Genomic DNA, 17,264 nt, shown 5'->3' on the forward strand with positions numbered 1-17,264 from the left:
ACGATGGATCATTGCTGGCCGGCATGAGAATTTTGAAGGGATATATGTCTGGACGAATCTCGCTACCTGTCAACGCTCCCAGCTAGGCTTACAGGTGAGCATTCTACCATGAACAGGCTATCCTTATCTCAACCAACGTTAGGATAATGATACCGACACTGATAGCTCTGATATGTCTCTGTCCTATGACAGTCCTCTCTGCAGACACCCTAGGCATAAAAGATGGATTCACGACATTCAGCACCGGGACATTCACCATGATGCTCGTCAAGGACTCTCAGACCCTATACTCCTTGACGCCCACCAATTCCAGCTTCGATTTCATGCCCTCTGATTACATGGCACAGCGCGCGGATAATGGACAGAACCATGTTGGCGACATAAATATACGCGCTCGACCCAGCGGCACGTCAGCATGGACTGATATTAGTTCTGTGACCCAACGAAGCTCGGTAACAGCCCTGAATGTTTCGGGAACGACCCTTGCCGCAGCAAATCTTGCGCCTACCCTCAATTCAACATTGCTCGATGTCACGCGTAGCTGGGTAGTCGAGGACGGGATTCTGCAACTGAGATTCAACATCTCGAACCCGCAGAGCCAGGCAGTTGAGATAGGTGCCTTGGGTGCGCCTCTGGAATTCAACAGCGTAGGTCCTTGTATTTTTTCCTTTCCTATGTACTCAGAAACGCAGATCTTCACTGGTCGCACCACAGACGAAACCAACAACGAATGCAGCCTCATAGATCCATACATCGGTCAGGATGCAGGCTTCGTGCAGGTTACTCCCCTTCTAGGAATCCTTCCCCCCCTCGTTCTCGTCCCGGCTGCCTCGTCACCCTTCGAAGGTTGGCATTTCCTTCCCGAGGTCTACAGCGACTCGAGTTACGATTACCAATCACAGACCTTTGAAGGATATTACGAATGGCAGTTCCATACGTTAGCCTTTGCCCAGAATGAGTGGGCCTCCGTCACTCCCTGGAATGCTCCGACGTCATTCACTCTTCGACCTGGACAATCTCGTACATACGGCCTTAAATTCATCCTCGCAGACACCATTCGCGGCATTGAAAACACCCTCATTCATGCCGATCATCCTGTTGCAGCTGGTGTTCCGGGGTACATTCTCCCAACTGACCAGACCGGAAAATTATTCCTCAACTATCGCTCTGCAGTGTCGTCCATCTCTGTCTCTCCTTCCGGTGCTCTATCTTGGACATCTAATTCAGATGCGAAGACAACTGGTTGGATTGGTTACAATATTACCCCGCATACGTGGGGTCGATCAAGGTTGTCCATCACATACGCAGACGGCACACTGCAAACAATTAATTACTATGTCACCCGTGACGCCGTCCAAGTGCTGAGTGACCTCGGTAATTTCCTTACTACAGAACAGTGGTTTGATGACTATAGCGATCCATTTGGACGCGCACCGTCAGTGATCAGTTATGATCGAGAGGTGAATGCAATCGTGAAGGATGATCCGCGTGCATGGATCCCAGGTCTTAGCGATGAGGCTGGTGCTGGATCATGGCTTGCGGCTGCGATGAAGCAGTATTTACAGCCGAATGCTGCCGAAGTGGCCAAGATGGAGCAGTTCATGACCCAGCTAGTTAATGGATTATTGCAGAATGCGAATGGTCAGTTCATGGCTGATCCATTATTACAGGATTTGACGTATTTTCTATTAGACACTGTCAAAAAGTCGGTCTATTACTATCAACCTGCCTTGGTGCCGAGTTACAATTACCCGACAACCATTGACTGGGGAAACTGGTGGTCGTGGAACAGAGCGGAGTCTTATGACACCAGCCGAGGTTACGACTATGTCCACGTCATAGCTGCTTACTGGGCCATGTACCGCGTCGCGAGGAATTACCCAGCCCTTGTCTCCGTGCAGAATTCGACTTGGTATCTTGACCAGGCACTAGCTGTTGTTACGAAGCTAACGGATGGAACAGTGGGCTATTGGGAAGATGGCTTGATGGGCGAAACAGTATTGAGTTTCCTGTTGGATGATCTTACGAGGGAAGGGAGGACGGAGGACGCGTCACTTTTGACGAGTAGGATGCAGGAGCGGTTCAACGTTTGGTCTACGCAGGAGTTCCCTTTCGGCTCGGAGATGGCTTGGGATTCGACCGGCCAAGAGGGAGTTTATCTGTGGAGCAAATATTTTGGCGGAACGGCCTTGGCAACAAGGACACTGAACTCGATCCTTGCGTATCAGCCTCTCATTCCGCACTGGGGATACAATGGAAATGCGCGACGGTACTGGTACGTTGTTTATAATATCATATCATCTGTTGGGAGCTAACACATCATTTAGGGACAACATATATGGAGGAAAGCTTCAGCGCATCGAACGGCAGATCCATCATTACGGCTCTGGTCTAAATGCGCTCCCACTGATCTCAGAGTTCACGACATCCCCAACAGACTACTTCCTTCTTCGACTCGGTTTCGCTGGTCTCTCCGGTCCAATGTCAAACATTGACCAAGGCGGATTCGCATCAGCGTCATTCCACTCATGGGAAGACACACTCAAATGGGACGCGTACTCTGGTGATTACGGTCCAAACTTTTCCGGGCATTCGATGGGTATTGGGATGTACCTCATCGAACATCCAGATTTCGGCTGGCAGGCATTCGGCGGGACCGTGACGTCGTCCTCTTCCACGGCTGTGAAGGTCCAAGTCAAGGATTCTGGAAGGAGGAAGGTGTTCATTGCCCCGATTGCTGCGATGCTGAAACTGGATGCTGGAGCGTTCACTGCAGTGACATATAACCCGTCGACGCACACGGTTGTGATTACTATTGCCAATGCAGCTGGATCAGGAGCCGCGGCGCCGAATGGAAGATTGGTGGTGAGCCAGACTGTAAGCGGCCAGGGTGGTGTTGGGATGCTGACTCCGACAAAGAGTCCGAGCATAGATGCAGGAGCTTATACAATTCCATTCAGTGATAATAGTGCGACTGTGACATTATCGCCGTGACGGAGAACACGGAAAATGTAAAAATAGCATGTTTCGTTGAATATCATTCCCTAGTTTGTATCATTATCGACATCCTAGGGCTTAGCATTTGTCTAGTCCCAATAGTGTCGTAACGCGATCACGTGTCTCTTGAACGCGAACCTCCCTTCTTCTCTTTCTCGTTTGTTTCGACTCGACTGACTGCCAAATGAACATTAATAGATGTTGAAAAATCACCGTAACGAGACGATAGCCATTCGTTTGTCATCCCATCAGGTTCTTCTGTAGAATTTCTGAAACGGCCTAGCTAGAACACGCTGTTTTTTCCATTACGGTCCCCTTTACCTTGGATCTACCGCATATAGGCTATTAGGTTGCCTTCAATGTGTTCCAAGGCTACGACCGTCGTTTCAAATTTTGGGGCACAGGGAAGTAGAAGGACACCACCTAACTTCATCATGCTCAACATGAGCAAGGGATGAACCCGTATTCTGTGAGGTACGCACACTTTCTCCAGCACTATTATCCTATCATTACCGTTATCTGGAATCCTTTGAAAGTCATGGTTTCCAGTACAAAACTTTGCCACCACCAAGACATCCTTCTTCTGATGGGTACTGTTCAATCCCACCGCTACGCCGATTCACACTATAAGAGCTTGATAAAGCTTGACTGATATGCTAGCACATTGGAGATGTTTTCTCGAAATCTCATCCTCCAAATCGCTTCTTCATTATCTACTATTCTTAACGCTCTTGCTGATGATCCTCCATCTGGGATCCACGCGCTTCCTGTGGCTAACATGACTTCCTCGTTTTGGTTCAACAGTCATGATAATCCGAATCCTCTTTGTAACATGGGTAGCAATGATCCACTCACTCCCGGCGCTGACGTCTGTGTTATCGGCTCTGGCTTGACTGGCGTCAGCGCTGCATATCATTTATCTCAGTCAGAGATCGCTCCCTATCTCAAGGTTGTTGTGCTAGAAGACAGAGAATTTTGTGATTCGCTTGAACACCTAATTTGTAATGTGTACTGACTTTGAAACGCAAAGGCTCGGGAGCTACTGGTTAGTTCGGTGACTGGGATGTCATTGTTTTGTGCTCATCGTCTCTCTCCAGGACGTAATGGGGGATTTCTCTCCGCAGCTTCGTGCACGTCTATTGTCAAGCTACAGGAGGATTACGGAACCAACGAGGCGTTACGGGGTCTGCTGTTGGAACACCATAGCTACAATTTCACTATCGGCATGCAAGAAAGGCATGACCTTCTCAAAGAGGCTAGCATTCTATTTGGGGACAGTATCCAGGCGGAAGACGAGTACTTTTCTAACAAGGCTGATTACAATGGCGCCAAAGCCGGGGGAATGGATGTGACTGGGATCAATTGGTGGACTGCGAACTATATAGCAGAAGTTCAGGTGCCTATACCGATCCATTTGCAGCAGCATGGCCTCAGAAGATTGCGACCCAACTTTATCTTCTGGCTGAACGACATTTTTACCTTTCTCTTCACATTCATACACCTGTCCTTTCTGTCAACACACCGGTCGTAACACCTGGTCACTGGTTATGCCTCGCGGATCCGTGGAATGCAAGTACGTCATTCATGCTACGAATGGATATGCAGCAAGCCTCATCTCGCACATGTGAATGACACGGTCATCTGCATGTTTTTGCGGCTCTGGATCGGCAGGCTTGGCTATGCCATCTTTCTTGAATCCATTTGAAGATATGAGGGATCACAAAAAAATCTGGGGCTTGGTAAAACGAAATTATAGTATACGAGGGTGAGCTATACAAATTTTCTAGAGGAATGACTAAGAATTGATGAAAAGGCTAGGGGTCAACATTTTCGGCATGATTTCCCATCCTGGGACCGAAATTGTGATAGGATCGGAATTGTCCAGAGGCCACTCTGTGTGTGAACAATATTATTTTCGGCGCCCCTGGCTACCGTCCAATTTTTCAGGAGGGCAGTGTACTCTCGTGGCGCACAAGCGAATATGAAAATAATGTAACACCGTCTTCTACGGCAAGTCCAGAGCTTAGCATCGGGGAAAACAGGACTAGAGTGGTATCTCTGTTCCTGAAGGTGGAGAGATGAATCGGGGTTGAGAACTCCCACCGTTGACTGGAAGGATAAGCATCCTAAGCCAAAAAATAAGGCATGCACAAAAGCTCTAGATTAATGGTTCTGCGGCTAAGCAGTCTTAATTTACAGTAATTTACACCCTCTAGTGGTTCAACGGATGAGTTAACGTCTAAGCAGAGTTCTTGAGGCCTCCGGGCTTGTACCTACATGAGACTGAACACAAGGATCCCATTCAGATACGATAGTACGCACCATTGCCAAGCAACTGCAACAAACGGCAAGGCAAAACCGAAACCGAGATATGAGTAAAAGCCGACAGCAAACGACTTTTTGTTGCGGTAGTTAAAGGGAAAGTGCTAAAGAAGTTCGCGTCAATCAACGAGTCAAGTCGGACTTGAAATACAAACGTACATCTGTGTTAGGGTGAGGTTTCACGCTTGCTGGGACCCATATTGACCGGCTTTGCGCTGGAGAGCGGAGAGAGTGGAGAGCGATGCGAGAAAGGGTGACAGACGACATACTTAAGCCGTAGAGCCTTCAAAAAGTGGCTGAGTCTTTGTTAACACCGTTCCCTCAAACGTTGGCCACCTTTTAACTATCCTAAGTCAGGGGAATGGCCTGAAGCACATAATGATAGTGAAGGCTCGAGAATGTCCTGGACGATAGCCTGGAACTTGATTTCGCGGTCTAGTCTAGCAGAATATCAAAGAAACATTTGGATTTCCTGGATCACGCGTGAACTTCCGCCTCGAGTGTGCTGCAAATTCAACGGTCCAGTCAGCGATGACATCTCCGAGTCCGACGCGCAACTGGACAGTGGGGAAACAATTGAAATATTGATGGTGACGGGAGCCCAGGCTAGTCACACTACGTCGTATTAGCCGTACTAGGTCAGTACGTCACATATACCGTGACATTGCACCGTCATGGCCAAAGCAAAGGCCAAGTAAATACCGTTTCTTTCTCCCCTTCACCTTGACCTTATACGATTCTATAGGTCGCTTATTGTTCGCTTAATATCGACGGCGCAAACCGGATTCTTTTACACGACCAAACGTCTTCGCCAGGGACCTCTCCTGTCTGCGGTGAAGTATGATCCTATGGGTGCGTTGAGCGATTGTTGCCCTTGCTTTTATTCATCGGTTCGATAGTGAAGCGGAGGGTCCTTTTCGTGGAAAGTAAAAAGACTAAAAAGTAGCAGTTACTTGCCGGGTTTGCAGGTGAGTACCACGATCATTTATGAATTTTCCGGGTTTGAAGCGCACGCAGTGTAAACATAACAGGATGTCACCGAGTGCTTGCATCAAATAGTCAATCATTGCAATTTGACATCGCCTTTCCGTGGTGTTATATTCCAGATCAATGGTTTCAGTGCAGCTTGCGCAGATGGCCCCCCCGCGGCAGAGCCAGTATCTTCCAGTTTTCGGAACCGTTGACCGGTTTTCCCACATTGCATTCTGTTCTAGTCCTTACACCTTCCATCATGAAAAACGGCCTCGCACTACAGCCTCGATGACATGGGTATTGCGAAGGCACTTCGTATTCAATTCTCAGGACTTATCTGCCCAGATCAAATAAGGACCAGGATAAGGAGGCACTAGCGAGGTCCTCTGTCATTGGCTTTGTGCGGCGTGTCATTCTTCATCGGCATCATGATGAACCTAGCCCCTTCACACATCTTCCAACTGCCAGTGCTTCTTTCCGTTATCTGATGATATTTATGCTGTTACGGCCATCAATGCGAAAATTGCGACGTGTACGCCTACATGATTCATATTCAAGACTTTTGATTGTGTCTATCCATTGAGATTCCCAGCTACTGCATCTCCAGAGCCGTATCCTGTGTGGCTAGCTGTCCAGTCTGTCACTATTTCATCGGTTCGGCGATTCAGATGCTACCTATTTTGAAGTTTACGGAGCTATATGTCAGATATTTCTGACTGCATGAAAAAGTTCTCGGTCCGAAGCATTTTTCCCCATTCTTGTCACAGACTCGCGCCCACTCTTCATTCACTCCGAATGCATATCTAGGCTCCAGAAATCTCCGGTCTGATATGAGTCCATTTTATGTTTCTACCAGACCATCGGATGCCGGACGAGCTGAGTGGTTCGCTGAGTGATTGAGGCAAACCGTGTTACCATCATGGCTAGACATTGTCGAGATTGAGTGTTTCTATAAGTCTTTCTCAACACATAACAAATAGGCGCTCTTCTAGCCACTCCTCTTCCAAGGCGAAAGACTTCGTTGACCACGCCCGAGCAGGTACAGATTGGTATTTGACGGACACACATGAAGAGACACTGTCACTCTCTGAAGTTGCACCAGTGGATGTGTGCGTCAAAAGGCTCGCTGTTTGTGCGAAATCTGGAGGAAAGGGCTGGTTTAAACGCTTGCGCTCCTCAGATGAGGAAGCCTTGATGTCTCGGACAATAATCAACAGTATTGACTTTGACTTGAAAAGCAGGTCATTTTATATCTTGAATCTGTGGAAGTTGACATTCTCGACAGACTACGTTGTTAAAACGTATTATCTCGCCGAGTGAAAGGGATCAATCTATCTATCCAAGGCCAATTGCTCTACAATGATTCGACATCCTTGTCGAGAGTTGCCCATGCCTATGTAACTCAAACCGACATCCTTCTACCCACATTGACCGTTGCAAAATACCCATGTACGCTGGGGATCTTCGCCTCCCTGATTCTATTGGTCATCTACGGTGTCATACTCTCGTTGAAGAGATAATTCTCGAGCTAGGGTTAAAGGAATGTGCTGATACATTAGTTGGGGATGGTTTCCGGAGAATGGGGTTCTCAGGAGGAGAACGGAGACGCCTGAGCCTCAGAGTTCAGCTCCTTGGCAATCCGTCCGTCCTTTTTCTATACGAGCCAACAATCGGCTTGGACGCAACAAGTGCTACCATCTAGTCAAGACTCTGAAAAGCCTCGCGAGGAAAGGGCGGACCATAATTATGACGCTCCATTAACCTCGCTCGGAGGTTTTCTTCCTTCTTGATAGGTTAACATTGCTAGCGCAAGGACATACCCTGTACTCCGGCCCTGCTGCAGACGCTACTACGTGGTTCAAAGACTGGCTACCGTCACCAGAGCCGCATGTAAACCCTGCGAATTGTCTGATTGATATCGCTGCCATTGATGTGTGAACAAAAGAGGCAGAGGACGCCGGTCGAGCACGCGTAAACATGCTTATTGCAGCATGGCGTCAAGAATCGATGGTACGCTTCCCAGACATAAAGTTAGATATTCTATCTGGATTTCTTCCTCAAACCCATACTCGTGGCCCTCAGCCGCCTCTCCTTCGGATCATTTTCACGCTGGTTTCACGAACACTGAAGACGAACTTCCGCGATCCGCTGGGAATGTCGACGTCCTGGATCGAAGCTGTTCTGATGGGACTAGTTGTAGGGCTCATATTTCTCCACCTGCCCAATTCAACAGCGGGCATTCGTTCCCGTCAGGCAGCGCTTTATATCCCCATTGGATTGCAGGGATATCTCGTTTCTATGTACGAGATATGCCGCTTAACCTCAACCGATCTTCCTATATTCGATCGCGAGCATGGCGAAGGTGTAGTCAGAGCGTTGCCTTGGGTCGTCAGCTATCGCATTGCGCACACCCTCCTAGAAGACACCACGGGGCCCCTGATATACTCAGTCATCAGCTACTACCTTATCGGCTTCGCCCCATCCGCTTCCCGATTCTTCTATTACTACGCCATCGCACTCCTCGTGCATCATGCATCGGTAATGTCTGGGGGTCTCTTGGCTTCAATGTCGAGGGATTTTGCAGTGGCCACGTTAATTTCAAACCTGGCCTTTACATTGCATATGTTTGTTAGCGGCTTTTTTCTACAAGCTGATAGCATCCCAGTTTATTTTCGTTGGTTGAAACAGATTTCACATCTGGTGGGTTGACTGATAATATCTGTAGCACCTTCTGATTGATTTTATCCAACAATTCTACGGTTTCACAGCCCTTGCCAACAACGAGTTCAAAGATCGGTTTTTCGATTGTCCTTTGGGTGATCCACGTTCCGATCCAGACTGTATCGCCTACCGTGGAGACTTCGTCATTCAATCACTTAGTGTTCCATACCGGAATTGGTATACCATTCCAATCTTAGCCATTTTAAGATTCGTCGTCTTCTGTGCTGTTGCTCAAATATCCGTTCTCCATTTCTTCACCGTCGACGTCGCAGTTCTTGGTCGTCCTCGATAATCGTCAAGTAAGGATACCAAAGAAAGGCAGATTAGAGCCATTGACACCTCCACGACAGCCACGGAGATGGTCAGTGTTGACGTTGTTCTCGAAAATTTCTCTCTATGTATTCACATACGTGGAGGAAAACGATTCGAAATTCTGAAGGCATAAGCACATTTTTTGAAGCCGGCAAAGTCAATGTCATTCTTGGACCTTCCGGGAGTGGAAAATCATCATTGTTGAACTTGATGGCACAGCATCGGAAATCCAGCCTTCGGATGGTATACACTGTGGAAGGAGAGTTGAAGCTGAATGACCGTCCAGTTAACACCGACATCATCGACACTCTATGTTCTTATGTGACTCAGGATGACACGGCTCTCCTTCCATATCTTACTGTCCGCGATACCTTAGAGTTCGCCACTGCCCTTAGACTTCCGAATTGGATGTCAAAGGAACAGAAGTTGCAGAAGGCTGGTGAGGTGATGAAGAAGGTGGGATTGACGGGCTGTGCCGATACACTCGTCGGCAATGAGTTACTGAAGGGTATTTCTGGAGGGGAGAAGTGCAGAGTCAGCATTGCGATCCAAGCGCTGACAGAGCCTCGCATCTTGATGTGAGTACATTGGTATGTCTGATGCTGTCCTTTGCTGAATTACGTGGGTTGGATGAGCCTACCTCTGGACTGGACGCATTTACTGTAGCGTCCATCATGGATCTGCTACGACAGTTGCAGGTGAAGGCCGAACAATAATAACCACACTGCACCAGAGCTCCTGGGAGTTGTTCAAGCATTTTGGTAACGTCCTTCTCATGATCAAAAGTGGGAGAGTGGCGTACTCAGGACATGCAAGTAACATGCTGGAGTATATGGAATCAATGGGATTCAAATGCCCTCAAACTATGAATCTAACCGATTTTGCATTAGACGTCGTCTCTGTTGACCTGCGCGAAGCAGAACAGGAGGAGCTGAGTCCCGCCAAGGTGAACAAACTTGTCGAGAGATTTGCCAATCGGGACCAGGGGTCGAGGTTGGAAAGGCGTGCGGGCAGCTCACTAGACAATCTGAAGAAATTTGAGAAGAATGTCACCAGTCGCCGCGCTACCGGTATTGCTGAAACGAGGCTGCCTTGTGTTTCTCCGACAGTCGACTGTTGCTGAAGCCCGGTTTGGCAACATCGTTGGTGTAGGCGTATGTTTTCTCTTGATACGTAATATCCTTTGGTTGCTCAGTCTATTTAGGTTGGATGCAGCCTTTTCCTTTCTCCGCTCGGTCATATCAGTATACAGAACCGTCTCGGATGCATCCAAGAAATGCGATGGTTGCAAGGGCTGAGAACATGAAGCAAGATACGATTTCGGCCGGGAGTTCCAAGAGCATATAGGCTAAGAAAAAAGACTCAATAGAGTATGCGCCACCCTCGTATTCCTGGATAGGAAGTCAACGTCCTGGGTCTTTGTTCAATGACAAGCAACTTGAACACACCCGGGAGAAAATATCTCGTTCCATTGGGTAAACGGCAACATTCTGAAGCATACCCACGAAGTATACTGCGATAGCTACAGTCAAACTAGATGAAAGTCAAGCAGGTTGATTAGACTTACCCGGAAGGCATCAATCTCTCACGCGCCATCGATATGTTTTTCATCGTAGCTATGAATGTGGTCTGCATGGTCAATGCCGGAGAATCTCTTGGAATCATTTTCAACACAATACTCGATGACAATACGGGACTAGCGCTAAACGTTACCAATATTGTCCTCTCTGTTGCGATGTTCATGGCAGGTGAACCGTCATGGTGCCGCACTCCGTTCGCTTATTCCTGAATAATATAGGCATAATGAGTCTGGACATGCCCCCTTTTTTCAAAGGCCTCAAGAAGCTTTCGCCGCTGGGATATGTCATTCGAAATGTCATTCCGTATGCCTTCCGTGGACAGACTTTCACCTGCAGTGATGATCAAAGGCGGTCCGATGGTTCTTGCGCAATAAGCAGTGGTGAAGAGGTCCTCGAGATGTTTGACATGGATGCACCCCTCAATCTTGGTGCAGTCGTAGTGAGCATGGTGATATATCGCATATTGGCCTATGCTGTTATCAAGGTGGCTAAAGCAAGATTCAAAATACAACGATAGAAAAACTAATATACATTTGTGATTTCTAGCGAAATTGATTTCGTTCTTAAAGAGATTTTACATAGGGGATGGACATCATTATAACTAGTGAGCAAAACCCCTAGCTTTGGTTGCCAGTGATGACCGGTGAGTGAAAGAGGCTCTTGTATTTGTCGTAGGGGCGAAAAAGACGAAGTTGAATTTAGTTGACATGATGATCGTTGTGGATAAACGATCTGGACAGCCACGCATCGATCCATGCCGAGTTGAGATCAGTGGCAGTGGGAGAATTTGGTTCTCTGGATTTGGCCAAATACAACCGTCACTTAGTGTGGACTACATCGGCATGTTTCCTGACGGACTTCCTGAATGGACAACGAAGCCTGGTATTCTCTTATTCCATACTACTTGCAATGCTCTTTCTCAGTTGACGCTCTAGAACCTTCGGATTCCGGCAACGAGTCTTTCGATGGCAGATCTGTTGACGAATTGGCGGACGACAGGACCTCAGCCGCACCCCAGAAACGCAAGGCGCCGCGACCGTCAGTTGTTGGCAATGTGCAGAAACGGTCGAAGTTGGGAGAAACTTCAGGTCTGTCGTGAGTTGGCACGCATATATCGGTCATGCTTATCTTTGTAGGTTCTGCAAGCGCCGTGACCATTGCTTCAACACGGCCGGGACCAATCAGTACGCCTCATTATATTTCCTGAGAAATGTCTGATCTCTCCTTAGAGTCACCTTTCCGTCCTTTCGCTTCACTGTCGCAGCCACCCCCACGCATAAGTCACAGTACCAAGCCGCCGTCATCGCGTAGGTATTTTCAGCTACGCGTCCTTCTATGTTAATTTTTATTGTAGACCCAAGCACGTTGTCAAGCCACCTCGCAGCTCGAAATAAACTCTCATCCAGGAACACCGGCAACGCTAGTGCGGGACCATCGAAAGCGCCCTATGCTGCTTCTCAGCCCATCTCGAGCACAAGCACCATGGCGCGATCCCGTCATGGACCCATTCAGGTGGCGCGTAAATCGACCGGAGGTGCAGGGCATTCAATGGCAAGGACAAGGCCTGTCAAGCGTACCCGCGTGGAGAGGGAGCGGCAGAACATAGTGTCCTCTTCATCTTCCTCATCACTGCCAGAGCCCGGGTCTTCACAGTTTACCCAGAAAGTAAAGCAGCCTCCGCCAGGTCAGCTCTACCTCGCGCCATATTGCGGTTAAACTCATGGTCCCCCAGCTCAAGCGGAAATCATCAATATTTCTGACGATTCCGATGACGAACCGGTCACCAAGACAAAACCGGCACTGAAGCCAAAGGCCAAGGTTAGGAAGGTGTCACCTGCAAATTCCATCGTGGAAATATCAAGTGACTCAGGCCAAGGTCGGCGTCCAAAATTCCAACCAATGCCCAAGGAGCGACGAAAGTCCCCAATCGAAATCATTGACGTTGACGCATTGGACGATGGTGAAGTGAACCCTCCCCTTCCACTGCATACGGACGAATCGGATGAAAGCTCTAATCGGGGTGGTATCCCTGATGATCCGATTATCCTGGATGAGCCTCTGTTCCTAGATGATCCCGATGAGCCTTTAGACGACGAGCCTCTCATTATGTCTCCGTCGGGTCCTCCCGTCGAGCTGGCTGTATCTCTTGACATCGGAAATGAAGATTATGAGGTGGGTCCGCAAGCAAATTCAAGTGCGACTCCAATACGGAAGCAAGTGGATCCCGTGCAAGGGGCTTCCGGTGCTCTTTTGGAGTTGAACTCAATGGCCCCTGCTCCCTCAGTCTCTGCCCCGCCGCTCCCGCTCCCGCCGCTTCCTAGGAAAGCCCGGCCTAGCCATCAATCTACTACCCTTCCACTAATCTCCCGTGCCCAGACTCCAGAAGAAAGGAATCCCATTGCCGTGAAAGGATCTCTCACCACTCCAAGTCTTCCGAAGAAGCACGTAAGGTTTTCCTCTCTCAGCCACATCATCTGGGCACTGATTATCCTCGAAGCGTCTGCATACTGACCAAATTTCTTCTCTCTCAGTTAAAGCATCACCGAGCACCCCTCGCAAGAGTGTATGCACTTTTTCTTTACAATAGATGATGTATCTGATACATGTTCTGAAGTCTCAGCTGTTCTTTGAGGACCATTCTCATTCCCGGTTAGCAGGAAACAGGGCTGACAAGTCTCGATGTGTATGTCTTCTTAACCTTGTTAAATGCATATGCTCATTCATGTCGCTTAGTCTCCTGCCTTATCTTCGCCGAACAAAGGAATGCAATCTTTAGCCGATGCAATTGTCCAAGCGCATGCCAACAACAATGTACGATCACCTCCGAAGCCGATACCTTTACCTCGCAAGACAAAGAGCATGGCTGGCAAGGCCCGCACTACTGACCACCCATCGGCCAGAGCAGAAGGCGGAAGACTGATGAATGCCTTGAAATGGTTGCAAGCGAAGTCTGCTCCTGGTAAGTATATCTTTGTCTAATCATGGTGTCCAGTCCAGTGAACTTGAATGCATCAGAAACTGTTTCTTCACCCAAGTCTCCCATACAGGTCGTTGGTGAGGCGGTTGATTCTCAGCCTTCTGCGTCTACGTCTAAGGATCGTCAGCCCGAAGCTTCGACCTCTTCGAATCATGCGGGGAACGCTATGGAAGTGGACAGCTCGTTGGATGATATCACGCAGTCTATGCTTGAGTCCGACACCCAAGGTCTATCCCAGTTGACTCTCGCAACTCCTGAAGAAGGCACACCAGCGGTACTTGAGTCTGAACAGTCTTTGGAATACGTTGATTCTCTCAATATGGTCGGTGCCTTTAATAGCGCGGAATTCAGATAGCTTATTCTGTCGTTTTAGATGCCAGATGATGAGCCTGAGCAACAACCACCAAAATTAAATGACAGGATGGATATTGATGCGAATTCAGAGGTATGCTAACTCTCTTCGTTCTTTTGACTATGCTGATGTGCCAATGGCTGAGGCTTCTACCAAAGTATGTATTATCAATTTCATGACTTCCAGTTCTGACGCCTTTGATGATCAGGACCAGATCATTGACGTCGGAGCGCAACTCTTTCCAGAGTCTGTGGCAGAAGATCTTTCCAGATCTTCTCGTTCTTCTCGTTCTTCGTTGCGTCGCTCATCGCGAAGAACTTCTCCACAAAATTCTGTGGCGTCTTCCGAAAGGTCTTCTGTTGGACGATTTGATTCTCCTCAACCCAGCAACACACCCGAGGAAGATCAAAGGCCTTTGTTCCTTGGAGGATACAGGGTGTGTCGGTGGGAAGATGTGCGAGAAGAGATGCGCGCACATCCCGTGTATCCTCTAGCTGAAAACCTTCCGCATGTGCTGCAAGACTATATCAACGCGATGCCTTTATATACAAGGATGCAGCCTCCGATGCGACTTGTTTTCGAATCCATGATTCGTGAAAATACAGCAGACGACGAACCCTTTGCTCCCCCCATCGTTTTCGAAAATCTCATAGATGACCAGCCTACGCCGGACTGGGAGTTCCATTATACGAATAAGATGTGGCACGGGAAGGGTGTGCCGCCGCCAGATATGATGGGACTGGAGTGCTGTGACTGTCCTGGGTCTTGCGCAAAGAACAAAGACTGTGCGTGTAGGAAGCGTCAGTTGAGATATGCCGAAGACAGTGGTTTGAAGGATTGGATATACGATCCGCAGGGACGGGTACGCAACGAGTGTCTTGATGAAAGAGTGCCGATCTTTGAATGCAACGACCTGTGTCGTTGCGAAGATGACTGCCGGAATCGAGTGAGTGGATGATGTTTTGCGACATTTGAAGCGGACCGTTGATCTTGAACAGGTTGTCCAGAACGGAAGGAAAATTCCGATTAAGATTGCGAAGACTGAAAAAAAGGGCTGGGGTATGTGCCTTTGGTCGTCTGACATGCGATGCTGAGCGTGTGTTCTAGGTGTGTTCTACTCTGGTACTAAACGAATACCCAGAGGGACATTTGTGGGTATCTATGCGGGTGAAATCTTGACCGAAGAGGAGGCTGAAGTGCGCGGAATGTACGCCAAGCTCTCCCTTTCATACCGCATGAACTAGACTGATGTTATTGTCAGGACGTACGATAAATGGGGTAAAACGTATCTTTTCGACTTGGACTTTGGCCATCTTGAAGGCATAAACGAAGCTCACAGGTATTCAGTGGATGCATATCATGCTGGTAACGCAAGTCGCTGTCCTTTTACATCATATCTATTGCCTGAAATAACTCCCTTCTTGCATACAGTTTACGCGGTATTTGGTGCGCTATGTCCCTAATATCTTGGTGGCCTGCAGACTTACATACCTCAGAACCATTCCTGCAGTCCCAACTGTACATTGGCAGCATGTTACATCAATGATGCCAATTTGCACAAGCCACTGCTGGCCATATTCACGTGTGAGGACGTCTCGGCAGGGGAAGAGCTTACGTTCTCGTATTCGGGGCCGGTCAGTGAGGTCAGTGAGCATTGCAAAATTCTGATCCGGGTGTCCTCAATGTTGTATAGAAAACTGTTGCCGAAACAGCGGAGAAAGTAAGAGAAGGCAATTTCCTTGATGTTCATACTACTTGCCACTGCGGGGCAGCCCTTTGTAATGGTATCTGTTTTATCTTACTTTTATCTGTGTCCCTCACACTTTCACCACCTTTAGGATGGTTGTTTGCCTAAGAGCAAATGTCCTTCGGGACGTATGTTTGTTGGAGTATTAATGCGATAGAATCCTGAAGCAGAATAGTTCACTCTTGCGACCCTGTATACGTAATTGGTCCGTTGTCCGACTCTCTAATATCGGACGGAAGGAACCGGTCCTTTCTAGATTCGCTGCATCAGCGAGCGACCTTTCGTGAGCATTGAGTTGGATGAGCCAGGGTTCAAGCAGGACTACGACCGCCTTCGACAACATTCTATCTATGACTGGCCACTACTATGGGACGCGACTTCATCATCATCAGTAACGACGGGGACCTAAGGTGGAAATGGAACAAGAGAAACAAATGTCCTTGTTCATGGTTGCGACCGCTGCGGTTGCGAGCTCAAAAGTCAGATGGAGAAAATGCCTATTTTCTTTGGCTCCTTGGGTAGCGTTGTGATATCTCTACAAAGGGTTTTTTCTCTGCGGTAAAAACTTTTTTTTTCTTCTCATCTACTTGCTTCGTCGTTCGACGTCAAGCATTTTCTCCCTCTCTACTTGCTTCATCCTTCGACATCAAGTGTTTTCTCCTGCTCTACTTGCTTCGTGCTTCGATGTTAAGTGTTTCTTCCCTTTATTTCTGTGCCTCTGCATTGCCCAAACTTTGTGGGTTCCCCCTCCCACTGCATAAACCTCCATGGATGTATTCCTTGCACTATCGTCCTCTTGCATGGACTTCTACCACAATCTGGTGCTCGCATTTTCGCCGACAGTGTCTCTGCCCTGCCCACGACACACCGACGCCATCGCCGGCTTGTCTTGCCAAGTATCCGTACCTCTCTGCCTGATGTCAATACCGTGGTTCCACCTGGTCACATGCCTGTAAACCGGGTAACTGTTTTTAATACACTTTCCACCGGGAGTGGGGTTTACTCCCTGTCCTCATGTTATGGCCACTGTATCTGAATTCACCTCTGAGACTGCCTTCTCTTCCCGACCGGATGTCCACCATCAATTTACCTCCGACGACTCTGAACTGAAGTCTACGATAAATGTATCAGTGACAATATAATATTTCACCTGCTTCTTTTATGGTCCCCATGACTGCATCAAACTCCGGTAGACATCACGGCGGCATGGTGTGTGACACTTTATAGTGGTGGCACAGAACTCCGGTGTTCCTTACTGGGACCATATACAGGTTTCTCAACTTC

The 17,264-nt window shown here is 48.3% G+C and overlaps 9 protein-coding genes across 9 annotated transcripts; 8 read left to right on the top strand and 1 right to left on the bottom strand.

Moving 5' to 3' along the window:
• Window positions 1–146: 146 nt before the first annotated feature.
• BT62DRAFT_910279 (uncharacterized protein) lies at window positions 147–2,994 on the top strand (the record flags this gene model as incomplete). Its single annotated transcript, XM_043183787.1, has 4 exons — window positions 147–647; window positions 693–1,641; window positions 1,693–2,275; window positions 2,328–2,994. The coding sequence occupies 4 exons, from the start codon at window positions 147–149 to the stop codon at window positions 2,992–2,994; spliced, it is 2,700 nt and encodes an 899-aa protein (XP_043034030.1).
• Window positions 2,995–3,775: 781 nt separating this feature from the next.
• On the top strand, window positions 3,776–5,079 carry BT62DRAFT_923958 (DAO-domain-containing protein; the record flags this gene model as incomplete). The annotated part of the gene is made up of 7 exons (XM_043184567.1): window positions 3,776–3,974; window positions 4,028–4,042; window positions 4,095–4,362; window positions 4,383–4,570; window positions 4,669–4,762; window positions 4,811–4,892; window positions 4,945–5,079. 7 exons carry the CDS (start codon window positions 3,776–3,778, stop codon window positions 5,077–5,079), a joined length of 981 nt encoding a protein of 326 aa, XP_043034031.1.
• Window positions 5,080–5,139: 60 nt separating this feature from the next.
• On the bottom strand, window positions 5,140–5,914 carry BT62DRAFT_937929 (uncharacterized protein). The gene is made up of 3 exons (XM_043187430.1): window positions 5,479–5,914; window positions 5,320–5,423; window positions 5,140–5,270 (listed from the first exon to the last, which is right to left on the bottom strand). The coding sequence occupies exons 1-3, from the start codon at window positions 5,584–5,586 to the stop codon at window positions 5,237–5,239; spliced, it is 246 nt and encodes an 81-aa protein (XP_043034032.1). The 5' UTR covers window positions 5,587–5,914; the 3' UTR covers window positions 5,140–5,236.
• Window positions 5,915–5,993: 79 nt separating this feature from the next.
• BT62DRAFT_1012612 (uncharacterized protein) lies at window positions 5,994–6,265 on the top strand (the record flags this gene model as incomplete). The annotated part of the gene is made up of 3 exons (XM_043177951.1): window positions 5,994–6,013; window positions 6,065–6,171; window positions 6,219–6,265. 3 exons carry the CDS (start codon window positions 5,994–5,996, stop codon window positions 6,263–6,265), a joined length of 174 nt encoding a protein of 57 aa, XP_043034033.1.
• Window positions 6,266–8,131: 1,866 nt separating this feature from the next.
• Window positions 8,132–9,204, top strand: BT62DRAFT_580539 (ABC-2 type transporter). Its single transcript, XM_043181491.1, has one exon. The coding sequence runs from the start codon at window positions 8,269–8,271 to the stop codon at window positions 8,998–9,000; it is 732 nt and encodes a 243-aa protein (XP_043034034.1). The 5' UTR covers window positions 8,132–8,268; the 3' UTR covers window positions 9,001–9,204.
• Window positions 9,205–9,309: 105 nt separating this feature from the next.
• On the top strand, window positions 9,310–10,086 carry BT62DRAFT_580220 (P-loop containing nucleoside triphosphate hydrolase protein). Its single transcript, XM_043181489.1, has 2 exons — window positions 9,310–9,902; window positions 9,960–10,086. The coding sequence occupies exons 1-2, from the start codon at window positions 9,409–9,411 to the stop codon at window positions 9,988–9,990; spliced, it is 525 nt and encodes a 174-aa protein (XP_043034035.1). The 5' UTR covers window positions 9,310–9,408; the 3' UTR covers window positions 9,991–10,086.
• Window positions 10,087–10,777: 691 nt separating this feature from the next.
• Window positions 10,778–11,740, top strand: BT62DRAFT_580595 (uncharacterized protein). Its single transcript, XM_043181493.1, has 4 exons — window positions 10,778–11,072; window positions 11,123–11,388; window positions 11,451–11,508; window positions 11,559–11,740. The coding sequence occupies exons 1-3, from the start codon at window positions 10,925–10,927 to the stop codon at window positions 11,457–11,459; spliced, it is 423 nt and encodes a 140-aa protein (XP_043034036.1). The 5' UTR covers window positions 10,778–10,924; the 3' UTR covers window positions 11,460–11,508; window positions 11,559–11,740.
• BT62DRAFT_580190 (uncharacterized protein) lies at window positions 11,301–14,158 on the top strand. The gene is made up of 13 exons (XM_043181488.1): window positions 11,301–11,388; window positions 11,451–11,547; window positions 11,607–11,786; window positions 11,840–11,992; window positions 12,041–12,088; window positions 12,134–12,211; window positions 12,259–12,588; window positions 12,637–13,349; window positions 13,402–13,467; window positions 13,519–13,587; window positions 13,638–13,863; window positions 13,920–13,958; window positions 14,009–14,158. The coding sequence occupies exons 2-13, from the start codon at window positions 11,541–11,543 to the stop codon at window positions 14,071–14,073; spliced, it is 1,974 nt and encodes a 657-aa protein (XP_043034037.1). The 5' UTR covers window positions 11,301–11,388; window positions 11,451–11,540; the 3' UTR covers window positions 14,074–14,158.
• Window positions 14,159–16,210, top strand: BT62DRAFT_580559 (SET domain-containing protein). The gene is made up of 9 exons (XM_043181492.1): window positions 14,159–14,203; window positions 14,255–15,179; window positions 15,232–15,292; window positions 15,341–15,440; window positions 15,495–15,603; window positions 15,665–15,679; window positions 15,730–15,867; window positions 15,927–16,011; window positions 16,072–16,210. Coding segments are annotated over exons 2-9 (1,395 nt in total). The 5' UTR covers window positions 14,159–14,203; window positions 14,255–14,294; the 3' UTR covers window positions 16,074–16,210.
• The last annotated feature ends 1,054 nt before the right edge of the window (window positions 16,211–17,264 follow it).

The sequence above is a fragment of the Guyanagaster necrorhizus genome, assembly GCF_019112545.1.
Source record: "Guyanagaster necrorhizus MCA 3950 unplaced genomic scaffold BT62scaffold_48, whole genome shotgun sequence".
In the NCBI taxonomy this organism is placed as follows: domain Eukaryota; kingdom Fungi; phylum Basidiomycota; class Agaricomycetes; order Agaricales; family Physalacriaceae; genus Guyanagaster; species Guyanagaster necrorhizus.